We start from the raw sequence: 15,454 nt of genomic DNA on the forward strand, positions 1-15,454 counted from the left end.
ACTACTGCTTTTTATAGTATGGCACTTATTGCCCTAATTGATCATCCCATGAACTTTGTTGGTTAATCACGCCCATATGTCCAATGTCCAAAGCAATGTCAATGACTCTCTGTCTGTCCATTGTTGTTCATTACTATATATGTTCTACCATTACACTGTTACTTGGGTGTTAGTCAGGCTTGGTACTCCGAGTGCTGGCATAGGGACGACCTCGAGTAGGATGTGCCGCTCGTAGGAAACACCCTGAGGTGAGCTGGAGCTCCGCTCACCTCTTGTACGCCTGAGCTGGAAGGTCCGCTCATTGCTGTGTTTGTGTTGTCAGAGCAGGTATTCCGCTCATTGTGCAATTGTTGTTTATTGTTTACATGTTGTGCATAGAGCGTTCCGGGACAGTGATGTCGATTTTGTCCTTTATTCCCCCGTATAAAATTTGCCCTTGATTATGCAGGGATTCGGGAAATGATCACATAGAGTCTGATTGGTGGAAAGTTGTACTAGGTGGAAGATACAATGAACATACTTTAAACACTATGTAACACGGAGAGCAACAGTTTGAAAATTTGTGTTGAGTGCAGGAAAGAAGAAACTCCAGTAGTTTTATCAGCAGGAGGGGAAAATGAATGATAAGAGCTGTACTAACGGATGTCAAATTGATCTGTGCTCTTCAGGTAAGCTCCTTGGAGACAAAAGCCCGACGATTTATAATCTTGAACTTATAGTAGTATTTTATTAAAAATACCTCTGCAATTCCATTGTATAATGTGTTGTGGATTCATGGTCGTGCTTCCACAGGAGACATATCACACGAACGTGAGGAGAACTTTGTGGTACTACAATTTTTGCCATGTGGAGATGGAGTTACCTCCATGTCCAGAGGACCAAAGGAGTTGTGGACCTTCTGGTTCAAGTACCGGTTTTGGAGTCTGAGACTCGACAATTATTACAGTATTTTGTTTGGGAAGTGACACAGCTGGATTTTCTAGTGACGCAGTAGATAGAAGATGAACAGACCTGACCCATGTCAGATCAGTCAGACAGACAATAGAGGCAGTGGTTCCAGCAGGACGGGAGACTGCAGCAGCGAAGAAACAGAAGTGTTTGTAGAAAGACCTGCAACCCTCTTCTTAGCTTCTTGAAAGGACATGTTTTGTTCAATCTTGATTCTCATGATTTCAACACAGCACAGGATGGCCTACCTCAGTTTGCACACTTCATGTCCTTCCTGCGGTCAGTCTCATGCTTGTCACCGCAGCAGTAACAAACATCAAAGGCATGGCAGGACTTGAATCCACATCTAAACGTTTGGCACCTTCACTTCAATGTTACAGTAACCAGCTTTGATGGATTGAGGGATTGATGTTCGCTCGAAGATAAAGAGGTATGTGTTAGTCAGTTTGACCACACCATCCTTCTTTTACGGTAAACAGCTTGGCAGCTGTGACGGACTGTTCTTCAAGTTCCTTGGTAGCTTCATTTTCGGTCATACCAGACAAGCAGCCTGCTCTATCACAGGTCATGCCCTTGTTCAGTGTCTTGTGCATTGAGTCAGCAACTTTGATATTGAAAAAATCTTTCAATTTGAGCAGATTGACAGATTTCAGTCTCCGTGCACATTCTTCATGGAGAGAGGCAAATCGGGGCTGTGTGACATTTGTAACCTCTCCGTAGATACCAGTGATACCTTTGGAGATTGCAAATGCATTCAATGTGAAGGGTTCTTTTTGTCTAAAGCTTCAATAACCAAGAAAAGGCGGCAAGCAGTCTGATCGATTGGATGTAGTCACGTTGGACGAGGTTTGTCAGATATTATCTTGTATTGTAACACAAGAAGAAGAGAAGCAAGACACAAAGAAATGCATAGGCATACAGTAAAATACAAAGAGAAGAGACAGAAAAGCTACACGCTACCATAGAAAACAGAAGACAATACATGTACTGCAGTCTACAAACACAAGAGATTGTAGATTCTGCTTTATAAAAGGAAACAAAGAATATTTGCAATATGACCCACAAATCTGCTGAGTAATCTGGATAGGTGCAATATCAGGAAATAATGTAACTTTAGATAATGATTTAAAACTAGACTGGCACAAAAGACATTTTGAAATCTTAGATATTTAACTGAACCCATCTTAAAAGACCTATGGGTGATCAATACGAAGAAACGGTTAGTTTATTAACAGCATACTTGGCAATCAATTGATGTAAAGGAAATTTAACACTTATAGGGAAAATCACGATTATAACAACTTTGGTTGTCTCCACTCTTGTGCATATTTTCTTTGCACTACCTAAACACGTCAAAAACATGCATTCATGAAATCAACACATTTTTTGTAAAATTTTATTTGGAATGACAAAAAGGTTCAGATTAAAAGAAAAAATATGATTCGAGCATACAGTGAAGGTGGTCTTAAAATGGTTGACATTGAATCTTTAATTAATGCTCTTAAACCGACCACCTTCAAACGATATTTTAAACAGAATAAAGGTAGCAATAACATCTTGCGCATAAGACACATATACCCACTCGGCTCTAATATTGGTGACAGCTTATCTCATATTGAGAATCCTTATTGGAGAGATGTTTCGACTGCATGGGGCCCACTTCATAGCAAACATGAGTTTGATAATAATGATATAAAACAAATCATGGTCGAACCACTCTGGTTACATCATCATTTTGAATATGCATACATAATAAGACATTGGTTTCATCATGGTGTTAATTTTTAGAGATATTTGTCATGAAAATGGCATTCTAAATTTTGAAACTTTTAAGGGCAGATACAAAATATAAAAAATGGTTTTGGACTATCAAAAGTTGTTACCCCGGGGGTAACCAATATTCCTAAAGCTTGGAAAAATGTCATTACAAACAGATCATTAAATGTCAGTCAACTAACCATCAACAGTGGGTTTTTTTCTGACATTCTCTCAGGTAAAAAAGGATCCAGCATCTTTTATGACAAAATAATGAAGAGTGACACAAATATTGGAATGGTATTTCTCACTTTCCTATTAATTGGAAAAAATGTTTTTTTCATAATACAGCAAACGTACTAATGACAGTAGGCAGTTGAATTTTCAATACAGATTTATTCATAGAACAACCCACACAGAGAAAGAATTACTTCTAATGAACCTAGTTGATGATGGTATTTACACTGCAAAGAAGGTGTAGGATTCCGTATTCTGGAAACCTTCCCAAACCTTCCACTTTGAATCCGGCCATGATACCTTCCAGAAAACCTTCCCAAAAAATGTCAAAATGTAGGGGATGGTGCATTTTGTTCAATTAAATTTGAAACACAAAATCAATATTTGAAACTTGAAGATTGATGAAGGTATCCAGAATGATTCCGGAAGGTATCCGGATGCAAATTTTCTTCATGTCTTGTTTTTAGTAAATAATGTCAGCCTGTTCATATCATATAGCTGCTGTTATATTCTGTGTTATTTTAGTTGCAAATATCCTCTTAAAGCTGAGATCTCTGAGCATGTACTTTTGGAGAGGACAATTTTTAAAATTCATGTATATTTCTGTTCAGATGTCAAGTGTTTTAATGAACAAAACATCAAGGCTAGTATGGTGGTATCCTTAAATTTCATGTTCAGACTTACAGTTTGTTCTGAGAAAAAATATCGACTATGGGCCTTTGGTCCTGGTCAGATGATAATAAGATTATTTGTTACGGTACCAGTACTTGTTATATCTAGACAGACTAGCTTCCTTGAAGTTCGAAACACATTATGCCCCACCCTAAGGGTGACATATTCCAGATTTAATTGTACTACAGTGAGCTCCTCCTCAGTTACTGTTAACATCTTTTACTGAACGACATTGAGAGTTAAGTTGACCTTCAATATCAGTTGCGACTGAAAACAACAATTCCGAAGGGCTATCCAGAAAATAAACCAGTAATGATAGCTCCTTCCAGAATTATATGTAACAAGGAAAATATGGCGTACGCTTCTCACTGAAAGTAGGTCACTTGTAACCACTGCTCATAAGAGAAAACTTTATGAATGACCTTCACTAATGCCTTGACGTTACACTTCAACCCTTCACTTTTGAGTGTTTGACCTCGAGAATGAATTTGACCTTCAATATCAGTGACAAATATTTCAAAAACATTTCAAAGGGCTATCAAGCATATAAACCAAATATACACCCAAAAAAAGTTAGGCACACCCTAATATATTTCTTTATTGTTTGGTCCAAATATTATTTTTGGAAACAGTCATTAATTACGGAAAGAATTATGTTTTCTCGAGATGATGTAATCAGTCATGCGTGACTAAAGCTCACGTGCCATGCATGGTATGCCCGTGCAGCATGCTACACTCGAGTATCTCTAATGCAGTATATCCATACGTTAAAATGGCTTTCTTAAGCTCGGTTTTAACAGTTAATCTACGCCATTGTGTGACCATGGTACGAAGGCGATTATCAAACGCCACAAAATGGCAAATAATCGGCATGCATAACGCAGGAATGTCTTGTAATGCCATTGGTCGGAATTTGTGGTGTCATCACACTGTCGTAAGCCGTTAAGTCGAGAAACATTCCCAGACCGTTGATGTACGAGACCGTCCAAGATCCGGAAGACCTCCTGTGATGACACATCGCGAAGACATGGACCTTCTTCGTCTCATACGCCGAGAAACCTTTTTAACAAGTACTCGTCTGAAACAGCTGTGGTTTCCCAATCGTCGTTTCAGCATCAGAACCGTCATTAACCGGCTGAAAGCAGCAGGACTGAGGGTTAGACGAGTCATGAAGCGTCCCTTGTTAAGAGATCACCACATGGTGTATTGTGCGACAGAACTGGAATCTGAGAACTTGGAGACGGATCTATTGGTCAGACGAAAGTCGCTCTCTGCTCCATGTCACTGATGGAAGAACGAGAGTTTGGAGGCTCCGGTACACGGCCTACACCCCCAGGAACATTAACCCGACTGTTGCATACGGCGGGGACTCGGTAATGGTTTGGGGGTGTATCGCTCATGATTGCAGGTTGGATTTGGTCACCATAACGGGCAACTTAATAGGAGTTCAGTACATTCGGGACGTTTTTAGGCCAGTCGTCGTTCCTCATTTTGACAACCACCCTCTTGCTACTCGACCTCAGTACATGGATGACAATGCCAGGCCTCATCGTTTGCAATGTAGTCGTGGATTACATGAGAGCCAATGCAATAACGACCCTACCCTGGCCACCAATGAGCCCTGATTCGAACCCCCTTGAACATGTTTGGGATATTATGTGGCGGCGCATACAGGCACGAGATTTACTCCAATTTTATGCTGCATTGCATCAGGAGTGGTTGTCAACAGATCCAACGTCTGACTGGAGGTATTAGACGTGGGGAGGAATGCGTCATCCGGGCACGTGGTGGTTATACCCGCTACTGGTCTGTTTCACGTGTCATTTCAAGTAGAAACTTTAAAGAACATTTTCACATGAAACATCAAACGTAACTTGTTTACTTAATCCCGCAGCTCCATACTTGAGGTATTGTCTAAGGTCCAAAACAGTACCTGTGTTACCATGATGTTTTTGTCAGTAAATTTCAATCACAACTCACCAATATCTTATTCATTTGCTGTCAATTGTTTGTTCTATCCGATGACATTGGTATCGCCCAGTTCCTGTGGTCAGTCAGATTTTAGCCATTTCTCATGGTTCAGGAATAGGGGTGTGCTTAACTTTTTTCTTTGTGTATAGATCTGTAATTCCTAGATCTTCTCCTTGTTCTACCACAAATATACTATGATATATGAGTTTAAGTGAAATAATATAGGCATCTCAAATAATCTCTGTTAATATAAAGAAGACCTTCCTTGATTGAATTAAAGACTATGGTTAATCTTTGAGACAGCAAAGGGCATGGAGATCGACTTATCCAGCTCCACTAATCCCACCCCAAATCATGATTGAGTTCCTTCCATAGCTGTCATGTTCAGCTACGTTGGATTTCCTGATATCTTTCTCCTTGTCAACACCACACTCGGGCACAACGATCTGTGAAGTCTAGACAGTATCTCTATCAACTGTGTATATCTGAAGCAATGTACATGGTCCGGTTATGTATTGACTGAATAATCATTGGTGTGCAAATGTAGCCTTTCCGCAATAAGCACAATTTAATTCAAGAATTCATACAATTCATCAAGTTTTGCTCATATGTATCTCCAAAATGTCCATTCAAATTTAAGATTCCATTTCACCTCATAAATTACCTTCCGGGGTAGAATAGGTCTTCAGCAACCCATGCTTGCGGTAAAAGGCGACTATGCTTGTCGTAAAAGGATCGTGGATCGATGCGGATGATATTAATCACGGAATTGTCTGATCCAGACTCGATTATTTACAGACCGCCGTCATATAGCTGGAATATTGCTGAGTGCGGCGTTAAACAACAAACCAACCAACCAAATCATTAATTACCAATGATTTTCATGGATTTCAATGCATCCCAAAGCTTTCGAATTTTGGAAATATTGTTCTTTTCAGCTGCAGAATCGTTGTTTATTCAGAACAATGACTAGGCCCATGGTATATAATACTAATCAGTGACAGTGGCAGTAACAGATTATCTCACAGTACAATTAACGTTATAATCACAAAAGATCAATAGTTGTCAACGTGAGATGGCAACCCACACAAAGTATTCCAGCAGAAGCGTGTATTAATTATTACACTTTCATGTTTGAATATTATGAAAGCCAAAATATTTCTAATCTGGTCCTCCGCGATTGAAACGAAAATGACAAAAAAACAAGACTGTGCGAATTTGGTTTAATGTATTGTAACAAAATAAAGTATATTTATTCCACATTGACATCGATGATGTCCTGTTCTGTTATGGTGATATACTATTTGTAATTAACTCAGTAAAGACAGCTTTATAAAATCAGTAAGGGAAACAAATCTTACCTTTCTCATATTCTGGGGGGACGCGGGGGTCATATGCCTTTTTGTCATCAGCTTCTGTTTTGTTGAGAAGGAAACTTATCAACTCGCGTCTGAAAGGAGAACATATGCGTATTTATCGGATTTCCTGCCAATTTCGGCACCAAAACATAACGGTCTCACTCATGATTGTATCAAAAATGCCTTTTCACAATATCAACGTAGTGGTCAAAGGTGCTTTAAATATTATTTTCAGAACGCCAGTGGTTTACAGTGACTGAGTTACAATTTAACGTCGCATCGGCATTATTTCAGCCATATAGCGACGAGAGCTAGTTTATATATTCACAAGTGAGTCATTCATGCAAAGTTATATTTAAAAACAAATTTCATTATAACAGTATCAACCATACAGTTTAAAACACGGGCTATAGGCCACCAATAACCAAAGCTAGGCCACCTAGCTGGGGATCGTGGAGACTTAAGGTACCTCAGCTTCCTGCACGATATCCCAGCAGGATTTACGTCAACACTTTTTCTTTTTCTTTGTAATGGGTTTTATTGTTTAACGCCGCACTCAGCAATATTCCAGCTGTGTGATGGCGGTCTGTAAATAATCGAGTCTGGACCAGACAATCCAGTGATTGATAACATGAACATCGATCCATGCAATTGGGATACAATACTAGCCAATATTAAAATATTTAACAATGAGTTGCCTTAAAAACAATGGTTCATGATATTTACAACGATTAGGATAGGCAATGGAGACATTTATTCTACGGTACTTCAACTTCCTTCAATAATGTCCGTTGATAATAGCATATATGCTTGGGGTGAACCTTTCATCACAAGGGATACACTTAGGAGGTTCGTCCCCTTCTGTTTAAAGCAGATATTCGTGGATAACCGACTGTGACCAATACGACATCGTCGTAAAACTACCTCATCGTGTCTTGACTGACTACCAAGGTAGATTTGACCGATTATTGGATTAAATTCGTGAAGTTTATTGATTCCTACCTCGGTGTCCCACCATTTTTGCAATAGATCCCGAGTATAACTCTTGATTGTTGGTTTGAAATCACTGTACGGGATAAGGAGTGGAGATAATGGTTTGTCAAAATCAGCTTTAGCTGCAGCATCGGCTTTTAAGTTATCTGTTATGACCACATGACTTGGTAACCCGCAAAAGACGACATTGGGCAGTAGAAATATCATCATATAGTTATGGGCTGATATGGTGAGACACTTTTAAGTGCCTGAAGGCAAGACAACGAATCAGAGAAGATGATGGCATTTTAAGATTTTTAATATAGGTCAAAGCTGTTAAGATTGAAATATTATCTGGGATTTCTAGAGGAGACAGTTCTGGATCCAATGACGGTGGCATTTGTAACTTTGGACCCGTCTGTAATAATGGATCTGTCAGAATTATATTTTGATCGTAATTGGTTATATGCTTGTTGACGAACCAAAGGAGAACTTTCAGACCTTTTTAGTTGGGTTAGAGTGAGGTCTACTTCTGGCTTCACCATCTACCAGGGAGGAGAAGAGGGAGGGTGATATAATCATTTTAGGCCTATTTTAGGATCAGTGATGTGTGGTTGTTTTTTATTCCAAGAGGTGGAATCAAGTTGGACAGATTTCGAAACAGGTTTTCATATTGATGGTGCAAAACGCAATTGTGTACTGGATTTGATTTATTTGAATGTAATTTGCGGTGCTGTTCAAGGTTCATGAGCCTACACATACAAACTGTCAATGGGAGAGGTCCTAAAAGCTACCAGACAAAGCCTTAGGCCTTGATGATGTATTCGTGTTAGTTTTCTAAATTGCTTTTGCAAGCTCCACCATAGACAATGGAGCCATAGTCTAGTTGGGAGCGTATTAATGGAGTGTCCACATTTTAACAAGTCGAGAGCCTTCAGGCACTTTGACCAGGAATTTGGCATCCTCTTCTTACTTGATAGGGGTACCATCTGAAATTAAATCTGGATCATTGTGAGGTTTATATTTAGGATAACAGTAAATACAGGTTGTTTTGGATTTACAAAAGTCATTTTCGTTGGCCCATTTTGGAATTTTGTTAAGACAGAGCTGTAGCTGTCTTTTTATTGTACTCATCTTCTTACACGACAAAAATGTTGAAATCATACACAAAAAGTGAACTATCAACGCTATTGTTTACTACTTGAGTGAGACTTCTAATTTGCATTTTGAAATGTGTGACTGAAGGTATGCTGCCTTGAGGGACGCCCTGATCTTGATCGAAATGATCAGACAGGGAAGAGCCCACTCATGCTGAAATTATATGTTGTTTAAAAGTTGAGATATAAACTGAGGTAATCTCCCCCTCAATCCAAATTCACCATTATCAGAGTTAAAATTTACTTGTTTCTTTTGCTGCTGTTTTTGAAATTGAGTATTATAGTTGGAAGATGAGGAATAGTTTGCCAAAGTAACACAAAACTTGTTGGCAATTTCAGATTTAGTCGTTAATAATGTATTACCATCTTTGAGATAACTCCAGATTTGGATCCTTTGTCCTTAATCTTTTGAATCATGTTCCACATGTTGGACATAGGTGTGCGGGAATTAATTACTAAGAACATAGTGTTTGCGTTATGTTCCCTGTATCTTCCACCTTCCTCAACTATCCATCGATCAGATCTTCAGACTTGGTATGATCAGCACCCGAAGCCCTCTATCATCATTGGCGACTTAAACGGTCATAATCCCCTATGTGAGAGTACTGATACAAATAATAAGGGAAAAGCCCTTTGAGATTTTATCTCAAATAATAATTTATGCATCTTCAATGATTGTACTCACACCTATCTGCATCCTCCCGCTGGCACATACTCTGCCCTTGATCTTTCACTGACAGATTCAAATATTTGAAACGAATTCTAATGTTCAGTCCATTATGACCATTATGGAAGTGACCATTTTCCAACAATACTTACAACTATTTATCCGTCTGACGAACCACCTTCAACAAGATGGAACTTTACAAAGTTCAATTGGTCTTTATTCCAAACACTATGTACTGAAAAACTAAACCTGACAGGTTCAGGAATGGTCCTGATCCTATACAACTATTTTCAGATCAATGAAATGCTATTGGAGACGAAAGCATCTCTAAGTCCTCTGCAAACCCTCACGTACTAAATCTGAAATTGCCAACAAACTTGGCAAAACTTTTGCAAATCATTCCTCATCATCAACTTATTAGCCTCAATTTCAGGGCCAATTGGTCTTTATTCCAAACATTATGTGCAGAAAAAGTAACACCTGACAGTTTCAGGAATGTTCCTATACAACTATTTTCAGATCAATTGAATGCTTTAAGTGATGTTTCATGTTTGGAAACGCGACATAATATATGCTATTATCATTCCTATACCAAAGCCTTGACTGGATCATACAGATCCATCAAATTACCATCCAATATCATTAACTAGCTGTGTTTGTAAAACTATGGAGCGCATGGTCAACAATCGATTAGTCTGGTACTAGGAGATCAATAACCCTTCTGAGTGACATCATGTGTGGTTTCTGAAAAACCAGAAGTACCATTGACCATCTGGTGCGTTTAGAATCATTTTTATTGTCAACAAACAACTATGTCAATCTTTTTCGACCTAGAGATGGTATATGATACAACGTGGAGTAGTATAGATGATGGGGGTTCTGGCTCACTTCCACTAGAGCCAGATTCATATACCTATACCACCAATACAGAGGGAATGTTTTATGTCAAAATGAAGATGTGATTTAACAATCGTCATGATATCGTATTAAAAGAAACATCAATATTTTTACTAATGTAAGCATTCGTTTAAATATGATCCAACGATAGGAAGCAATCAATTTTTAATCTCCGACTAGTTCTTTGGATTTGGCACGGAATAATTGACGCGCTTGTTGTCTCCCTTGTTCTATGAACTTTTTTTTCTCATCTTCACTAATACCACTGGTCTTATGAGAATTGGATCGAATCTCCTGCTTCATTGCATTGTATTTGGTGAGTTCTGACAGCACTCAACGAAACTCATCCTCGGATATCTTACAATCATCTAATGCTGTTGAAATATGGTCCTCAATGTTGTTCAACTTTGCTTTGTTGAGTATCCGAATATTATCATGTTTTAATGCTTTCTTTTGCAACTTACGAGAAATGAATTTTATTGCTATTCCTGCCAGTCCTGAGACTCCGGCAGCTATTTCCATACCAAGTACGATAGGCGATAAACCAACACCGGCTACACCGAGTCCCATGCTAGCCGTTACAAGAGCGATGTCAACTCCATCAAGAGCATTAACAGCTCTACGATACTTTTTATACAATCCAAGTCTAAACTCCCTCTCCTTATCTATTCGATGTTTTATGTCACTTATTTGATTAAATCGAAATCCATCAACAGTATCCAACTTTTCAGATGCCTCATCGAGCGCTGGATATGAACTCATAGTGTATATTATTATATTATATAATAGTCTTTAATTGGTCTTGCTTAAATGTTTTGAGCGTATACATCAACCTTATCAAATGTATATCATACGGCATGGATATCTTAGTAAGAGAAATGCTGCCACTTTTAATAATTTGGACCCCCTCAAAGGTTGCAACGGGTGATGCCCCAATATGAATAATACTGCAACGTTGACGCTCATGTTTCTTTAACCATTTAATCGATAGACCTGGTAATATTTCGAAGGCATCTTCCGGTGCATCTCCGAACAAGACTTCAATAATAAGAGTAGAAAGATTAGATATTGCACTCAAGTTCTGTTTAATATCATTGAATTCAGTAACCAAATTTAAACTAACATTTTTTACTGCTGGAAGACTATATAACATATAACCTGGGTTTTCTGGCAGGGGGTCTACTAACACACTTTTTCGTTTTGATGGGATATAAGCCCCGAGTACAATCCCACTATTTATTATCTTAGTGAAATTATGTGCCTTACCCGTCATCACATACGGTGGGGTAATGATGATATTCAGTAGCCACTCGATGTTTGCTTCTACCATAGTCCATTTATTATCATCGTTGAGAGTAAGATTATATACAAAGTGTTTTTATTGAGTCTACTAACGTCGACATCACTTAAATCTCCTAGATTACCTGTGAATGCAACTTCTTTCCGCTTGTATACATCATCTTGTAAGTGTAAAGCGTATAACTTGCCATTGGTGCCGGGTTTACCGAATCCTTCTGTGTCTCCAAGATCGGAAAGCGGATTGTATTACATTGTCTGAGCTTTCCGGGGCCTGATGAATCAACCATTATTTATAATATGGAGCGTTACACTCAAGTATCCTATATGCACAGGTTGATGTTTTACATCTAATACAGAAATTTTGAGATCTGAAATAATACCCCGCTTTAGTTTTTTATATTGTAATGTTGAGAAAGATTCCGTTCTACCGTTATTGTATTTTTCATCTTTGACTGGAATAGCTCTCAAAAGAGTAGAAGGACTTTCGAGTTGAATATTATCTGTCGTGCTTATCTGATCAAGATGGATGCACAACTCTTTATAGGGAACTAAATCGGGTAACGTAACTCCATGCACTGTTTCGTTGGTTTGTATTACTATTGATACTCTTTTTTCTCCTCTTTCTCCTCCTACAAATCCAAATGTATTTGATAAGTTCCAATAAATAGTTACTCCCCTTTCTCCAGCGTTTATAATCAACATCCCATTCGACTCATCTTGTGTGAGAGTAATTCCATTTGGCTTAAAAATTTCATCATTGAGGGAACATATGCTGTAATACCCATCAGCTATAATAATGAGAGGGGAGGTCACATCACCTCGTCTTATATAATTATTAATTCTCGCATCACTTATGTTGGTCCACTGTGGGTAATACGTTACATCGCAGAGGGCGACTTCAAGTTGTCCATCCGAGTTATCGATAGTATGAAGCAGTTCAATAGACTGACCATTTGTTATTCCTGAGAGTGTAACATACATATTAAATATACAAAGATACTATATCATAACTTAAATATGAAACCAACTTACATTACTAATCAGTCGATTTTAGTAAGTGCCTCTGGTGCTAATTTTTTTGTTAAATTCCCTGATATCTTTGAAAAATAAAGGGTCACGGCAACTAGTGATAAAATGGTGCACGATTGGTTCCACAATCCGATGCAATTTTGGCAGAACCAGTTAAACTTTGCCATATGGTGTGCCACAACAGGATGAGGTGTATCTCTTTATGCCCCAGGATTTGAACTAAATAAGTCTGTTTTATCATTTCACGTGTACTATCAGATAAGATAAGAAATTAGTGCTCCATTACCGCAGGATCGAGCATGGAATTCCACAAATAATCCATATGATAAGAGGGCCTTCGAACGATTTTGTCAGGAATTTAATGTTTCTACGAGTAAAGATTGGCGTATTAAAGGAATTAACCATGGTTTAGGCGTTCCTTACACATTGAAAATAACTGTCAAAGAAGAAAGCGATGATTTATTTAAATAAGTTAACAAAGGTCCATTTAATGCGTTTAAGTTGTTGCATACCAGCAAACTTTACATAAAAATGTATGATTATTTTCTAAAAACCCATCATTGGTATCACAGCTGGGAACTTTCGAGTAACGATTTGAGAGGAGATATTATGAGTTTTAAGAGTTGTTTAGTTTATATTGTTACAAAATTTGTACAACTGAACGATACCGTAAACGCTTGGAATTAATTTCTTAATGATAAAACAGAAAATAAATTTACTAACCCAGGAGTTGTAAGAGATAATGAATCAATAAGAACTTATGTATCGGCAATTCTTGGTGCACAATCGCAAACACGAACGGGAATAATCGGTTCTGGGACGGCACTCGATGCACAAAAACAGTTTGTTGCAAATGTGGAGGATGCTATTAATTCACCAGTTGACATACCATCATCTATAAAGCGTTATCAAGATGTATTACAGTACGCTCAATCCAAGGTAGACTATCTTTAAGTGCCGGGACTATACATGTCTCCGAGTAATATGGAACTAAAGATCGGTCAAGTGATCGGTTGTAATAATAAAATTGTTATTGCTACCGATCAACAAAAAACAGGTATAAATTCAGATATTAACACCGAATTATAAACGCAAACAGCAACAGGCGAAATGGGAATAGTCAAGCCACAGACACAACTACCATCTACTAACGCACAACCACAAGTGCCACCACACATTGCAGCTAAAAATCAACGACATATCGATGAAAAAACAGCGCTTATAGAAGGTGGAGTCGCGGCTGGTTTACTCATGATTTGGTTAAATAGTTCTTAGCGAACTGATTTGGTTAAATAGTCTTTAGCGGATACGTACAACAGCCCTGCAATTGCTACGATCAGTGCCCACAAGTTTTGACTAAACCAAGTGGTAGTCTTAGCTAATAAATTCCAGAGCCAGGAAACTATACTCCCTATTATGCTGGGAAGTGCAGACGCGGCTTTCCCTGCAAGATTTCCCAGTGCTTCTCCTAATGCCTTTAAATGTTTTTTTATCCACTCTTTTATGCCGCCCCTATAACTAGGCGGAGTGCCACCTCCTGTACCACCGGTTAACGTGAGAGTCAAAGTCTTTTTTATCTTTTAATTTTATCGGCCAGTGTAGTATCATCATTGAGGAATTGATCAATAGTTTCTCGAATTTGACTGATTTGTGAACGAAGTGCCTGTGTATTACTGGAAGACTCTTCGAGGCGGGCCAATCTTTCGTCTTCTAAGTTACGCAATCTTTATGCAACGCGAGGTCTACTGAATTTATCACCCACCTGTTCAAGTTTTGTTTTCTCATAAGCTATATGCTTGTCAAGTTCGGATAGCTTGGCTTTAATATTGATGAGTTCACCCTGCATTGTTTGCATTGCCTTGTCAAGACCTCGTAATCCCCTTATACTGAACTCCGAGGATGGTACCTGTAACGTGGAATTATCGTAGTAGGTATCCAATATTTCTCCGAGTCCGTCTGAGGCCACCTTCGAGCTTTCTTCCAAATTATCTATAGTACCAAGTTCATCAAGAACCTTAGTAGTCTTCGTGAAAAGTTTTTCTTGTTAGTAGTCTACAAAACCTAATTCATCATGAACAGTGCTGATACCGTGTTTAGTGGCTATCGTAGACAAGGCTAGGGGTTTACAAGTACAAGAATTCATAAGATCAATATCTTGAGCGCCACGCAGTCGCAATGTTCCTTTACCATCTAATTCAAACTTTGAATAGTCACGACCAATTGGGCTAACATCTTTAAAGGTATCGTAATAATCATTAGCGGTTGATTGTAAAAGTTCATCTCTAAGATTCATGCCACCAAAGCAGGTTTCATCAGTACCCTCCTCGATTGTACTAGTATCAGTTATGTTATCTAGATCGAAATCATCCATTTTTATATTAAACATAAGTAAACATAATTTTGATATAACAATGTCTTCACAATACGGACGCAAGTTAAACCCACAACGTAGACTTCGGGATCCATTAGGGGTCAAAGCAATTCGCCAGTCT

The 15,454-nt window shown here is 38.4% G+C and overlaps 1 protein-coding gene across 8 annotated transcripts in view; it reads right to left on the bottom strand.

The window, feature by feature from the left end:
• Nucleotides 1-15,454, bottom strand: part of LOC139450440 (glycine receptor subunit alpha-2-like) — a 302,790-nt gene that overhangs the window by 232,110 nt on the left and 55,226 nt on the right. For 7 of the 8 annotated variants that reach the window (XR_011652225.1, XR_011652226.1, XM_071232142.1 and 4 more), the window contains exon 3: nucleotides 6,945-7,033. Coding sequence is in view for 6 of the 8 variants with exons in the window: in XM_071232142.1 (XP_071088243.1) it covers nucleotides 6,945-7,033 (89 nt within the window). In the remaining 2 variants the exon portion in view is untranslated. Of the gene's footprint in view, nucleotides 1-6,944; nucleotides 7,034-15,454 lie in introns of those variants that run through there. The other variant, XM_071232143.1, reaches the window with a different exon arrangement.

This window comes from Haliotis cracherodii, unplaced genomic scaffold (assembly GCF_022045235.1).
Source record: "Haliotis cracherodii isolate W230 unplaced genomic scaffold, xgHalCrac1.p SCAF_8, whole genome shotgun sequence".
Taxonomy (NCBI): Eukaryota; Metazoa; Mollusca; class Gastropoda; order Lepetellida; family Haliotidae; genus Haliotis; species Haliotis cracherodii.